This window comes from Mus musculus, chromosome X (assembly GCF_000001635.26).
Source record: "Mus musculus strain C57BL/6J chromosome X, GRCm38.p6 C57BL/6J".
NCBI classification, from domain to species: domain Eukaryota; kingdom Metazoa; phylum Chordata; class Mammalia; order Rodentia; family Muridae; genus Mus; species Mus musculus.
The window spans coordinates 53,640,272-53,656,174 of record NC_000086.7 but is presented as its reverse complement, the minus strand read 5'-3'; the positions used below and the strand labels follow the sequence as shown (position 1 = coordinate 53,656,174).

The following is a 15,903-nucleotide window of genomic DNA, read 5'->3' as shown; positions in this document are numbered from 1 at the left end:
GTGTAGCTGCAACAGGACAGCCCACCTTGGCCATTCTACCAAAGCTACAGTGTCTTTATTGGGGAACCATGGGGTTGGTTTTGTTCATTTTGCCTTGGCTTTAGATGCAATTTTGCTGTGTTGCCCAGGGTAGCTGAAGCTTGTGGGCTCCAGTGGGCTTCTTAGGTAGATGGGGGCTACAGATCTGCATCTTCACACTTGATACAACATGCCACTCTATAATTCATGAAAATGATGCAGCAAAGTATGGTGGTGAAGACTGAAAATCTCAGATCTTTGTAAGTGGAAGCAGGAGGATTGTATATTTATGACAAGCCTTGGTTACGTCTTAAGTGTTAGCTGAATCTTGGTGTGATGGCTAACCTTGGTTGTAAACTTGACCTCTTCTGTAGTCAAAGAAGACCCAGGCTACTGGACCCACTTGTGGGGGATTATTCTTCACTGGATCATTGGGGGTGGGAAGACCCACCTTACATTTTGCACCTTCTGAGACTAGGTCCCGAATGTGGCCTTTCTTAAATTAGTTTGAGTGACACCTTCTGAGGGCTGCCTACCCAAAAGGACATGGCAAAGCAATGCCTTTGCTCTTTGCCTGCTTGTCCTGACTGTAGCTTGCAAGTGTGTTCCTTCACTGGTATTTGAACCTTCTTTTTCTGCATTTCAGGATACACTGGAGACCACTTGAGACAGCCAGTCTACTAGATAAACTATTGGATTCTTGAAGTTTCTTCATTTTGTTGTTGTCTGTTTGTTTGTTTGTTTGTTTCAAGACAGGGTCTCTCCATGTAGACTTGCCTGTCCTGGAACTCTCTCTGTAGACCAGGCTGGAGTTGAACTCACATCTATCCTTCTGCCTCTGCCACCAGAGTGCCGGTATTAAAGGCATGAGCCACCACCGCCTGGATGATACTTGTGATTTCTGTCAGGAGCTAGTCATTCTTGGATCAGCTAGAGAAGAACATGTAAGGTGTCATAATAATTCCCCTTCATACTTTGATAGACAGTTGAGAGACATTCATCTAGATGGACAGCTGGTAGTTGTAGATGTATATATAGATGGTAGCGGCACAGATAAGTAGATAGATGATAGCTAGATAAAGGTAGTTTTGCTGTATCAACTGTGTCTCCAAGGAACTGTGACTCATATACTTGGCTCCCTTGCAGACCCTTTCTCAACAATTAATAAAAAAAATGACTTATTTTTTTTCCTGGAGAGACAGTTTCTTTATATATCCTAGGATGTGCTTAAACTCATGATATGACCTAGACTGGCTTTGAACTTGTGAACATTTTACTTGCCTCATCCTCCCAAGTGCCAGGCTTACAGACATGTGTTTCCATGCTCATTTTGTTATCACTGACATCATAATATGCAGAATGGTATGTTAGCTGTGACTTACATACATGATTATCATCCTCAGATGACAATCATTTTTATGCCTATTCTTTCCTAGCAGAATGAATACACATTTACAACAAGAGAATCTACCCCAGGTACCTGAAACATGTTCTTGTTAGTGCTGCTGATTGTTGTAAACAGGGCTAGAGGGGACAAGATCTAGTTGTCACATTTTAAACCTGATGCTTACTCATGCAAGCATAATCAGTATATAAAGACAGAATGTCTTTAGCCTCTCAGAACTCCTTACATTTTTAGTTTTTCTGAAATTGTTTTATAATTGCATCATTTTCATCCTTCCATTTTTTCTCCAACCCTTCCCTTCCCTCCATCCTTCCTTTCGTTAAAAATCACGACCTCCATTCATCTTCTACAGATGCACACCCACACCCACATACCCTCCACACACACACCATATATAGAGATATACATAGATATAGATGATATAGATACAGATATAGATACATAAATACAACCTGCTCAGTCTCTATAATGATAATTGTATGCATGTTATCTGGGCTAAGCATTGTGAGAAATAGTAACTTTGGTCACACAATACTCTGAAAGTATCTCTTACATTGTCAGAGGATGGAATTTTGCTGGACATGGCAACCGATATTACTAAAACACCTTGAAGTCACTAAAGAGGTAAGACTATTAGACTGTGTACTGAAACTGGTTCACCTGCCTTTAAGAGAACAGTGTAAAAACCAGCCTTACTTGCATTTGATTTAGCATGTGATCATTCTTACAACCCAAGCTGCCATCTTAAGTTATATACTCATGCATGCTCCTGTTGGTAAACACAGAATTTGAAAGAAGCATCTGGAAACCCATCATACAGGTTTAGAGCATCCATCCACTTATGGATTCTGGGTGTTGACAGATGTTTGTTTTTTTGGCTCATAGCCTTAATCCCGTGTAACGATTTCTGTAAAGTGTCTTCTTTCCTTCCTCATGTGATGTTTTTCCCTCATTACTATTCAGTAAAGACAGAGGGAAAAGTACATTCCTGTAATCCCAGCACTCAGGAGACAGAAGCAGGCAGGTCTGTGAGTTTCCAGGCCAGCCTGGTCTACATAGTGACTTCTGGGACAGCCAGATCTCCATAGTGAGACTCCCCATCTCAAAACAACAACAGATGAAGAAAAAAATCTACATAGCTAAACCCTTTTTAAGGTACAGACACACATGGCTCATACAAGTGACAGACACACACAGGGACAGACACACAGACTCAGGCACAGACAGATCCACAGGACAGTCTTTGGGCTGGCACACCTGAACTCATATAACAGAGGACAGATGACACGGGGAACATGAAGTAGAGAATTCTAGCATGAAGTCTAGACTGGCTCCTAGCTGAATGGTTTCAGAAAGTAATTGCTTTTCTTTCTTTCCTTAAGGCAACAGCGATGTGCTGTTGGTACCTGGGACTTAATCATTAATGCCTAACATCCGTGCAGATAAGCAATTTGTGTGCTCTTCCCAAGAGAAGAGCTCCCGCTCCCAAAGTTCCTTTGTTCCCTCTAGTTCTCTGTCTAGCATTGGCGCCTCAGGTCCCCCCAATTCCCCCCTAGCATGCAGATTGGTGTCCTCCTAGGTATGTCCTGTTTAGGGAGCCATAGAGTGAAACTTAATGGGTGTGGTTTCTGACATTTCTAAGAGACACAATCTCACAGCAGACTTCCTGTTTGTGTGGCTCTTACAATCCTTCTGCTTCCTCTTCAGCAATGATCCCGAGCTTTAGGTGCAAATGTGAAGTTGTGGATGTAACAGCTGGGACTGTGCTCCACAACTCTGCATTTTAGTTGGTTGTAGAGTTTGTCATGATCTCTCTCTCTGTGTTACAAAATGAAGTCCCCCTGCTCAGCAGTGAGGACTACACTTCTCTGTGGGTATTAAAAAATAAATACTTAGAATGTTGTTAGGTATGGATTTGGCTGGTTTATTAAAATGGTGGTTGTAGGTTCCCTTCCAAGGTCTGTGACTTTAGTAGCCCTGTTTCTCCAGCACCAGGCATGAATTCTCTTGATAGTTTTTCTGCTCATTTAGTTTCTTTGTGGTTTTTCTCTAAGTAGCCAAAAGCTGTGTCACTGAGCCACAGTATTTTTAGATCTTGCGTGTAAAGACAACTAGTGAGCACCTGAGAATTAAAGATAGCAGCCAATATTACCTAATAACTGGTCGACAAGTATAAATCTGCAGCCCCTTGGCTTCTGATCACTACAACTTTGTGGTGGATCCCATATTGTCTCCAGAATTCCATTATTGGATTTTGCCAAAATGATCCCCAATACAATCTTGATTGGCACCATAATAATACATAGCCTTCTCCCCTTTTCAGCTCTACTCCCCTAGAGTTGGGAAAGTCTCACTTGTACTACTTAATATATCACTGGACTGAATTCTTTGTCACAATCAACATATGGAGCGATGCAATCTCTCATGGTTTGAATGAGAAATGGTCCCCAGTGTCTCTGGCATTTGAATATTTGGTCCCCAGTGGGTGGTCCTTTTTAGGGAGACTTTGAAGTTATGGCCTTCTTGGAGGAGGTGTGTTACTGGAGTGGGCTTTGAGAGCTTAAAGACTTGCCCCATTTTGAGTTTCCTCCCTGCTTCCTGCATGTGAGTTCTCAGCAGCCCCTGGCATGCTCCCCCACCTTGATGGCTGTAATGGAGTCCTATCCCTCTGGAACCTTAAGCCAAAAGTAAAGCCTTCCTTCTGTAAGTTGCCTTGTCTCTGGTGTTTTTGCATAGCAATAGAAAATTAACTAAGGCACAGGCCAAAGCTAGTATACAATTGTTTTCTAAAATGATTTAAATTACATTCTTGTCTTTAATATGTCCTATCACTTTCTCAGCTTTTCCTGAATTTTGGACAATTTTTATGTCATTTCTAACCTCATGATGATAAAGCTTGATGCATTAGGTGTACATGTTAACTTCATAAAGCCATTTAAAAGGAGAGTGAGCTTATGTCTTTAAAATTTTTGTTTCAAAAAGTTTTAGTGTCTGTGTGTGTGCTTGTGTGTGCCTAAGTATGTCTGGGCACATTGTTCATGTAGTGCCTGGGGCAGTCCCAAAAGAGCACTGGATCCTTGGGAGTTGGAGTGCAGACATTTGTGAGTTGTCTTAAATGAGTTCCAGGTAATTCACACATATCCTCAGCAAGTGCTCCTAGCCACTGTGCCATCTCCCAGACCCTATTTTTAGTTTTAATCATGTGTATGTATGCCTCTGTGTGTCTGTCTCATGGGAATATGCATGAGTGTATGGGTGCTTATAGTGGCCAATCAGGGACGTGGGATCCCTTGGGGTTGGAATTACAGGTGGTTGTGTCCTACCTAATCTGGGTGTAATGTCTGATTCTACGTGAGTCATGTGTACCTTTAATCATTGAGCCATCTTTCCAATGCCCCCGCAAAGCTATTTTAATCTCACTCTTTTTATTCTTGTTGAGAAATTTTCATCTATGAGACCATCCATATCTCTTAGTTTTGACACGACATTGTGTTCTGTGACACAAAAACAGCAGTAATGTGATGCCCTATAACTGAAACGCCATTCTTATTTCTGGGATTTTTCTCCTTAATCCATGAGCAGTGGTTCTGCAAGCTTTGTGGTTTTAACGTTTGCAGAGGAGCATATAGTAACTTCTATGTCACTACAGTTTAAGAGTATAATTGCCTCTATGAAATATCATGATATGAAACATTTTGAAATGTGAATTGTTGATTAAAGTACTCTTTTCTGTGGTCTTATATAACTTCTATTTATGGTCTTTTATTTATGGTGTCAGCACACCTTAGTATTTCCTCTAATTCTTTTGAAGATCTTCATGCTGGCTGTTCTGTAGATTTTCTGTCACTTATGAGAACACACATTCCTTTGGTTTTTCTGATATGTAAAAAAAATAGAATATAGCCAGGCATAGTGGCTCACTCTTGTAATCCCAACAGTTGATGAGCCTAAGAAAGAGGATTACCATAAGTTTGAAGCCATCCTGAGCTACACAGTGAATTCCAGGCCAGCCTTGGGTACACAGGGAAACCCTGTCTCAAAAACAGTGTCCAAGTGAGAAATTTTAATAATTATATATAGTAAGAAATGAATATCATTAACATGTTCCAGACAGATTTTACATAAACATACTCCAGGGTAAGAAACACCAGATCAACCTATAAAAGACTTCTTGGGCTGGAGTGATTCCTGGGACCCACATGGTTGAAGAAAAAAATTGACTTCTGCAAGTTTTTCGGTTGACTTCCATACATGTACCAAGGCATGCATTTACCTCTCCTCCACAAATCTCTACAAAATTATAGTTTTGAAGTCTGCACCTTAGGGTTGGGATATAGTTCAGTGGGAGAACTTGTGCCTAGCATGCAAGACACTCTGAGTTTGATCTCCAACACAAAATGTCCATACATTAAGTCCCTTCTTCCTACAGCATTTTAAAATCATATTTAATTATGTGTATGTGAGGCTGGAGGGGTGTCTCAGCAGTTAGAGCACTTGCTGCTCTTCAAAGAAACTTCCATCAGAGAGCTCACAACTGCCTCGAATTCTAGCCCAGTGGATCCAATGCCCCTGGCCTTTGCTGGAACCCACCACCACCACACACACAACACTAATACACATAATGAAAAAGAATAAAAATACAATTTGAAAATTATGTGTTTGTGTATTGACTGTAGTACCTGTGGAAATCAGAAGAAGGCAAAAAGAGTTCTCTGAAATTCCATGCAATTGTAACCTGTGGATGTGGATGCTGAGAGCCCAACTCAGGTTCTCTGCAAGAATGCTATGTGATCTGAACTGCTAGCCTGTGTCTCCAGCAACCTCCACATTCCTGCTTTTTAATAGTAAGTAGTCTCTTGTATCAGTGAATTAGTTACACTGCTTTGGCTCCCAGCGGGCCACCTGCACGTTGCACCCACCCAAGAGGTTTCTGGATTCACAAAAGAAAGACACACAGGCCAGCTAATTTTGATATGCCTTGACCAGTTCAATGGCTGAGCACTTCTAAACCCCCCATGGCTAGCAAACACTCCCCTCCAGTATTCCTGATTTAACATCTTTAAAAATCTAGGGATCCTCAAGTCTGGAAGTGAGGCTTTTGGGAGCCAAAATAAGACAAAGCATTAAAGCCAATTTCCAATTGTCTTTATTTTTATTGTTTTAGTTTTGCATGCACATCCCTCTTTTCAAAGGTGATATTCCAAATCTGATATCAACCATTCCCCACTTCTTGTCACATACGCTAATTCAATGCATGTGTGTGTGTGTGTGTGTGTGTGTGTGTGTGTGTGTGTGTGTGTGTGTGTGTAGAGTGGAGGGAGCTTAATATTTATTTAACAAAAATGGTTAAACAGTTGTAGTTTTCTGCACATGATGTTTTTTTAAACAAACATCTGAAAATCTCTCCACAAATAGAACATGTATCTCTCATATTCCATTGTTTTATTCACACTGTAGTCTAGGGTCTCCTGGAACTCACCATGTAAGCCAAGCTTGCCCCAAATTAACAGCAATTCTTCTGCTTAAACCTCTTAAATGCTGGATTTATAGGTATTAACCATAATGTCTGGATTTCTTTTTATCATAAACTTTATTTCTTTTATTTTTTTATTCTTTAATCTTTTTTTTACAGTCCAGATTTTATCCCCGTCCTGGTTCACCTTCCAACTGTTCCACATCCCACACCTTCCCTGCTGCCCCTCCCCCATCTGTTGGTTCTGGCCTATTTATTGGTAAAGGGTGGACTATGCTGTGTGCTTCCTGAGTTCCCACCTTTAGGACCGAGAGACAAATTCCTCCAGATGTTGGGTGTGTGTGCTGCTCAAAGTCACTGCAGAATTGCTGTCAAGAAACTGCTAGCTGTAGTAAGAAATATTATTTCCTCCAGACAAAACCAATAACAAGCACACAAGTGGCTTTTCTCAATTGAAATAATTGGAATGGGCATGTCAGCACTCAGCATCTCCATGTGGCCAGGGAGGCCTGCATTACATGCTTCTTCATAGTTTCTGTCTGTCCAATCCTACTTTCCTTACTCAATACATATGTTGTTAGTGGCCGGCTGTTTCCAAGGGAATGGAGTTGAGCAGATTATGAGATAGGATTTTGGAGATGAAACTGCTGGAGGACAAGAAGTGAATAGTACACCACTGCCTTGTTAAGGAAGTGCTAAAAACAATTAGAGGTGCCATTGTTAAAATGCTCACCAGCAATAAACCAAAACAGAATGCCAAGGAAAGCAAGTTTACCAGCAGGTAAAATATTTCAAGTTTGCATAATTATCAAGATTATACAACTGAATGGTGGTTATCAGAGGCTCTTGACAAACTTAATAGGCTCAATGAAAGATTACAGATGATTGGCAATTAAGGCAAAGTGGGAAGCCAAAGAAGGCTCTCGTGTATTTGTAGCAGAAAACTCTACAGCTAAGGACTAGGCTTGGGAACTCTCCTCAGTTCCTACAGATTGTACCGCTGTAGGACAATCAGAATCCTTTTCAGGTGACAGCAGATGCTGGCTAGGATGTGGAGAAAGGGGAACACTCCTCCATTGTTGGTGGGATTACAAGCTTGTACAACCACTCTGGAAATCAGTCTGGCGGTTCCTCAGAAAACTGGACATAGTACTAACAGAGGATCCCGCAATACCTCTCTTGGGCATATATTAAGAAGATGTTCCAACTGGTAATAAGGACACATGCTCCACTATGTTCATAGCAACCTTATTTATAATAGCCAGAAGCTGGAAAGAACCCAGATGCCCCTCAACAGAGGAATGGATACACAAAATGTGGTACATTTACACAGTGGAGTACTACTCAGCTATTAAAAAGAATGAATTTATGAAATTCCTAGGCAAATGGTTGGACCTGGAGGGTATCATTCTGAGTGAGGTAACCCACTCACAAAAGAACTCAAATGATATGTTCTCACTGATAAGTGGATATTAGCCCAGAAACTTAGAATACCCAAGATACAAGATACAATTTGCAAAACACGTGAAACTCAAAAAGAATGAAGACCAAAGTGTGGACCCTTTGCCCCTTCTTAGAATTGGGAACAAAACACCCATGAAAAGAGTTACAGAGACAAAGTTTGGAGCTGAGACAAAAGGATGGACCATCTAGAGACTACCATATCCAGGGATCCATCCCATAATCAGCCTCCAAACGCTGACACCATTGCATACACTAACAAGATTTTGCTGAAAGGACCCTGATATAGCTGTCTCTTGTGAGACTATGCCAGGGCCTAGCAAACACAGAAGTGGATGCTCACAGTCAGCTATTGGATGGAGCACAGGGCCCCCAATAAAGGAGCTAGAGAAAGTACCCAAGGAGCTAAAGGGATCTGCAACCCTATAGATGGAACAACAATATGAACTAACCAGTACCCTGGAGCTCTTGTCTCTAGCTGCATATGTATCACAAGATGGCCTAGTCGGCCATCACTGGAAAGAGAGGCCCATTGGTCATGCAAACTTTATATGCCCCAGTACAGGGGAACGTCAGGGCCAAAAAGTGGGAGTGGGTGGGTAGGGGAGTGTGGGGGGAGGGTATGGGGGACTTTTGGGATAGCATTGGAAATGTAATTGAGGAAAATACCTAATAAAAAATATTAAAAAAGAAAAAATAATTAAAGTGGGAGGGTCCAGCCTCTGCAGGTGGTAGCAAGCCCACAGAGTTGGGCCCCATTGTATAAGAAAGCAACCAAGAAAAGACAGTCTGTAAGTTCTATTCCTCAATGATCTCTGCTTTAGTTTCTACCTTCAGCTTGCTGCTCGAGTTTTGCCTTGGTTTTTCTTGATGACTGTATGTTATTAACCAAATAAACTCTTTCCCCCCCCCCCAAAAAAAAAAGAAAGAAATTATTTTTCAAGAAACTTTCTCATCTCTTCAGGGCATGTCAACATAAGATTAAATTAGTTTTCTTAAGATTCTGGAACAAACCAGGCAATAGTAGCATGTGCCTTTTATCCCAGCACTTGGGAGGCAGAGGCACCCTGAGAGTTCAAGGCCAGCCTGGTCTACAGAGCTAGTTCCAGGACAGCCAGGGCTATACAGAGGATCTTGTCTCAAACAAACAAAAAACAACAACAAAAGAGTGTGGAATGAATTGATTGTAGAAAATCCATAATAAGAGACTGCATAGTTGCCAGTAAAATCTCCATCCCAAAGTCATCATAAAACTCAATTGTCTCTTTGAAAGAGCAAGAGTCAATAAAACCAGCCATTGCACACCAGGACATATTGTCAACAAAAGGACTTCATTTAAAGTACTCTGAAGGAACAGTGCCATGCTCACCAAAAATTAACTCGTGCTTGTTCCCTGGACTTGAGTGCACTCTGCTGCACTTAGCAGAAGTCAGCACAAAAGGCTCTAGGGACATGCTTCTGAATGGAGGTGCGGTATAAACCCTGGTTAGGCAGAACTGAGAAGAAACTCAGGCACTGGTGATCTGTTGGGATTAGAAGAAGTGGTGGTGAAATCACAGGGGCTGGCCAAATGATTTGGAGGAGGCTGGATCTTGATTTGAGAGGCAGCGCTGAGATTTTCCAAGGAGCTCCACCCAGGGTGGGGGGTGGGTGTGGCGAAGAGCTGGGAAGGAGTCTAGGAAATGAGTCGTGTAAATAGGAAGTCCCAGATCTGCACATTTATAGATTCTCCCCAACACACCCTTCCCTGTATATCCGTGAGCTTGCGCCTTAAGTATTTCTTCATGGAAACTCAGCTTTGGCTGCCAGATGAATTAGATACTGTGAACATGTTTTCCTTCTCCATATGTCCCTTAGCAAGAGAAATATTGGCTCCCTGACTGCAGATCTGGTAGTTTTGCAGCATCACTAGGAACGACCTAAATATTTGGAAACAATATAAAGCAGATACTCAAAGAGTACTTACCGCACAGAAGCTGTTATAGCTAAAGAGAGATAAATGTCAAGAAAGCTACAAAATGCTTATATGTGCTCTCCTGCAATTCTGTGAACTGTTGCTCTGTGAAGAGTCAGTTTCCAACAATACAGCTTGATTCTTTGTAGCTAGTAGGAGAAAATGTGATTTTGCTTACTTCTTCCATATTTTATTGCTAAGTTATAGGTCACAGTTCTCACCCACACTCCAAAATATAATTGTCGCACACCCTGATTTCTTGTAGTGTACCTCAAGAATGTGAAGGGGTTTTCAGTGTTTTAATTTGTAGGGTTGGAGAGCTAACCGAGAGCCGGGGGTGTTAGGTTATGGTGCTACTAGAGATACTTTAAAAAAGAAAATGGAGACAGAGTTTCATGTGGCCCAGGTTAGGCTTGAATTCACTGTGTAGCCAAAGTTTTCAGTTAATGCCCAATGGTTCTCCAAGGGCAGGAGATTACCACACACAATTTATATAGGGGTCAAGCTCATGACCTTGTATATATAAGGGCAGGGAAACTATCAACTGAGCTATATTTAAGCTCAGCATTTGCATATATATTATATATTATATATTGTATTTATATTGTTATTGTATATGTATGTATAGTATGTTGGAGGACAGGCATACACGTGGGGAGCTTGTAGGGGTCAAAGCACTTTTACTTAAGTCATTTCACTGACCCAGCATTTGCTTTGGTTGAGATAGTCTAATTATGTAATCTGGCCTTGTCTCTACCTGAAGTTGCTTCAGCTTTTATTTCTTCTCAGTGGAGTACCAGGTAAAACCCATCATGCCTGCTACAAGCTCAATTTATCAAGGAAAAATCAGTAAGAAATAAGTCTTTATACAAAGGAATATAGAATAACTTTGCCCCAGAGTTACCTGTGTCCTAATCCTCAGAAAAGGGGCATATAATGCAAGTAGGAATTAAAATTATAGAACTATAGGTTAAAAAAAATCAAATGAATTTTAAAAAGATAATCCTGGATGATCTAACCACAAGAACTCATGATACTAGAAGGAGATTGAAGAAGCTTATTATGTTATGGTCTGTAATTTATAGAGCAAGAAAATGTCTCAGTTTATGCAACCACAATGAACTGAGTTATGCCAACTTGAAAATGAACAGGGAAGGGCTTATCCTTTAAGGATCCATAATGGAACATCCCTTCCCAATACTGTTTTACTCTCCTAAAAGCCATACCAAAGCTTGGCATGGAAACTCACACCTGGAATCCCAGAACTTGGGAGGGTGAGGCAGGACTACTGAAAGTACAAGCCTGGGACACAAGGAAAGATGCTACTTCAAAAATAAATCAATAAATAATAAAATATAGATACCAGGAACAAACTTCCACAGCACACAGAGACATAGCTTTTCAGTGATGTGCCAAGTAAAAGTCAGCAATTTTAATTATAAGGCATCATCACATAGATTAAGTTATACTGAGGAACATATTAGAAAACCATTGAGGAAAATTTCCAAAAACAATGTGTCAAGGGCTGGGCTGTTTGAAGGAACCCATAAGGTAAAACAGCATAAGATGGGAATACTCACAATAGAGTAAATTAATTCCAGATATATGCATGCTCTCCAAAACAGTAGAATCAGTTGTGATCTTAATGCAAAGTTCCAAGGTACACTCCCCTAGGGAAACTAAGGCCATCCTGTGATCGCCCCTACACACCACAAAGCAGGGAACTAGACAATGAACTAAAGGGTCTTAAGCAAGCCAGGAAAGCCCTTCGAGTTATAGTCGCTGCAATTTTTCCTCATCTGAAACAAGGGTTCCATTCTGTAGACAGAGTGACCTTAAATCATGATAATCCTCCTACCCCAGCCTCTGAAATGCTGGGATTACAGAATGAGAGACCACATTGGCCCCACACTACCTTGGTGAAAGTCTTGGGCACAAATTACTTTGCTCCACTAACCCTATTAATGCTTCTCTTGGACTGGCGCCTGAAATAGCTCACAACCCTGTGGGCTGAGATCACTATAGATCTAAAGTTGGCCCAATGTCCCGCTCAAAGGCCACGCCCCCTTCCCGAGACCTTGGGCACGCCTCTTCTCCTACGCACTTCCGGCGACGCCTTTGTAATTGACAATCTCTGTGCTCTGCAGATCCAGCAAAGCACAGCTGACCCCATCAAGAGTCCGGAGAGCCTCCAGCCAGCCCGGCCACCAAGCGACTAGATCAGCCCAGAGAGCGCAGCGTCATGGAAGGCCAAGGCAAGGTAAAGAGGCCGAAGGCCTACATGCTCAGGCACAACAGGCGGCGCCGTCGGCGGAACCCCATCCCGTTTCCAGAGCTGTTTGATGGCGAGATGGACAAGCTCCCGGAGTTCATCGTGCAGACCGGCTCCTACATGTTGGTGGACGACAGGACCTTCGACACCGACGAGCTCAAGGTGACGTTCCTCATCACCCGCCTCAAGGGCCGGGCCCTGCAGTGGGTGATCCCCTACATCAAGATCGACAGCCCCCTGCTCAATGATTACAACGGCTTCCTGAATGAGATGAAGCGGGTGTTCGGGTGGGAGGAGGATGAGGACTTCTAGGCCTCTGGCAAGCCTGGCCTGGGGTTGGGGCTCCGGGAGGGTGGGCTGCTGCTGTGTTGTCCTGTGGCTGCAGCCGGGGTCGCCGAGTGCGCCCTCCCCCCGGGCCCCCCTCCTACCCCGAGAACTCCCCCACCTCCCGCGCCCGCCCTGCCTGGAGATCTCGCATGCGCGCGCCCCTGTCTCCTCCTGTGTCCTAGCCTTTGTTCCAGGAATAGCTCCCCAGGCCCCTGCTGCTGTCCCTGCTGGGCCTGGCTCTGGAGAGCACAAGGCCTCCCACTGTTGACAGCTCAGCCCATCCCTGGCAGGTTTGGACACTGTCCCAGGCTCCAGCTGCAAGATGGGCTCCTGTCACCTAATGGACAGATCACCTGCCACCTGATGGACATGTCATGCTGTCCACTGCTTTCTATCTGGTGGACAGACTGCAAGCTTCTGCCCATAAGGCCTGTGCTGACGCTGCCATTTCAAGCCCCTGCACAACCCATCTGTGGACTGGCTGCTGCCCTTAACTGATCCGGACTCACCTGGGAGGTACCTGGGCTGCCCACGGCCCATGGACATTGATTCACCTTCAGCGGGACCCTTCCCCTCCCTGCTCCCAGAAACCTGCTGTCTCCCATTTTGTCTTGTGGACTAGCTGGTTTTCCTGAGAAACCAGCTTGCAGCTCTTTCTCTGATGTGTATGCCTTTTCCAACACAGTAGCCCCTGTGCTCTTTCCTTCTTGTCTGCTCTACCTGTACAGAAGCCTTTTCCTCACGTTGAATAAACATCAGATGCTATTTAAAAGGAAATGGAGTCTTACTTAGTATAGCATCCTACCACCCCTCCCCACAACCTTAACCCCTGCAGGTGTCTGTAGGTGGGGTCCATGTTCAAGAGGTGGTGATTGTGCCCTGCTATTCAGTCACTTATGTTACTCTCTAAGGTAAAATCTGTTTGTGATACTGCTTAAAGCCACAACGTAAATCTTTAATTCAGATCAGGGTAGAGCAATGTGATTTTTATGATCCAGAGGATTTCTTAGAAAAGACTCCTGAGTTCAAAAACAAAGTTAGCATGGAATTCCCTAGTTAGTGTTAAGCACAAATACCACTTTGCTGTCAGTGAATGTATATCAAAGTTATTTAACATGTCACTCGGGGAACTCATAGAAAGAATATGTTTTTTTTTTTTAAAAAGCATTTATAGAATCCTAATTATATAGGCAATGAGAAAAATACATAATGGAATTGTGAATTTCAGCCCAAATTGGTTGATAATCTGCAGATGATGAAGATATATAGTACATTCCTGAGGTAGACATGGTGTTATACATCTTTAATTCCAGCCCTTTAGGAGGACAAGTTCAAGGTTTACCTGAGCTATATATTTGGATATTGTCTTAAGAAATTAAAATAAGCATGCAGAAGACCTGTACAAGTTTAAACCAGACAAGTAGTCTGTCACAGAGTAGTGGAAGTATACACAAAATTCCACTCCAATCAAGAACCCATTTTCAATTGATTCATTCTTGAAATGGTAAAATCAAGTGTTCACCAATGGAGAGTCACTAAGTTTAGCAAGCACACTCCAGGATAGGTTCATGCTCCCAAACAGTTGGGAGAAGGAGAGAAAGGAGCTGGAAGGAGCTGAATGAGGGGCAGCAATAGGACTATTCTTGATTCTAATGATTTCAAAGTGGGTTTCTAGGGCAGTATTGTGTTTGAGGTTAAGAGATGTAATTAACTTTTCAGTCTAGGTTTTGGAGATTTTTCCAGAATATGAGATAGAGAATCAAAACTTATATTTCTTAACTATTCTTTTGTTTTCATGGGAAAAGGTAAGCTTTTGATGTTTGTCTTAGTTCATTTTGTACAGCATATTACATATTGAGTAACTTATAAAATGTTACTTTATTGGGGTTGGAGAGATGGCTCAGTAGTTAAGGGCACTGACTGCTCTTCCACAGGACCTGGGTTCAGTTCCCAGAACCCACATGGCAGTCTCCAGCCATCTGTTACTTCAGATCTGATGCATTCTAATACCCCCATGGGCGCTGCAGGCATATGGTACACAAACAATGTGCTGCATACAAAACATCCATGCACATAAAATAAAAATAGAATGAAAAACTTATCATTTTTTTAGAAAGGGTCTCAGGATGTGTGTGTGTGTGTGTGTGTGTGTGTGTGTGTTTAGTTACCTTTCTAATGCTGTGATTAAAATACCATGACCAAGAGAGGCTCATAATTTTAGGAGATTAGAGTCCATGACCATAATGATGCGGGTTGGGTAGGGAGGCAAGCAAGTAGACATAATGCTAGAGCCATTGCTGAAAGTTTACATCTGAGTCACAAGCATGGGGCACAAGTGCTAACTGGGAAGACCATAGTCTTTTGAGACTTCAAAGCTCACCATCAGTGATGTACCCCCTCCAACAAGGGTGCACATCCTAATCTTTCCCAAAGATTTACACCAACTAGGGACTAAGCGTTCAAATATAGGAGCCTATGGTGGGGGTAGGGAGGATTCTCATTCAGAACATCACAGTGTGCGTACAATGATTGCTGTGGACTGAACGTCATTTCCAATAAACCCTCATGTCCAAGGTGCTTTTTGGAGATTTGACTTTTTAGAGGTAATTACCTTAAAATAAAATTATGAGGGTAGAGCCTCCAGGATTAGATTATTTATGTAACTCAGTGCTTTTATTTTTTAAGACAAGATGTCAGTATGTAACCCTCAATAGCCTGAACTCTCAACCTGTGGGTTGTAACTCCTTTGGGCGTTGAATGACCCTTTCACAGAGGTTGCATATCAGATATCCTGCATAATTTACTTTACAATTAATAACAGTAGCAAAATTACAGTTAAGAAGTAACAACAAAAATAATGTTATGGTTGGGGGTCACCACAACAAGTATTAGAGGGTGACAGCATTAGGAACGTTGAGCACCACTGCTCTATGTAAATCAGTCTGGCTTTGAACTCACAATGACCCACTTGCCTCTGTCTTCGCAAGTGATGC

General features: G+C 42.4%; 1 protein-coding gene across 1 annotated transcript; it reads left to right on the top strand.

Annotated features, from left to right (window-relative positions):
* Window positions 1–12,411: 12,411 nt before the first annotated feature.
* On the top strand, window positions 12,412–13,687 carry Rtl8a (retrotransposon Gag like 8A). The gene has a single exon (NM_024170.2). The coding sequence runs from the start codon at window positions 12,554–12,556 to the stop codon at window positions 12,893–12,895; it is 342 nt and encodes a 113-aa protein (NP_077132.1). The 5' UTR covers window positions 12,412–12,553; the 3' UTR covers window positions 12,896–13,687.
* The last annotated feature ends 2,216 nt before the right edge of the window (window positions 13,688–15,903 follow it).

Excerpts from the sequence above, each read along its gene's own strand:
- Rtl8a (NM_024170.2), top strand. The coding sequence starts at position 12,554 with ATGGAAGGCCAAGGCAAGGTAAAGAGGCCGAAGGCCTACATGCTCAGG.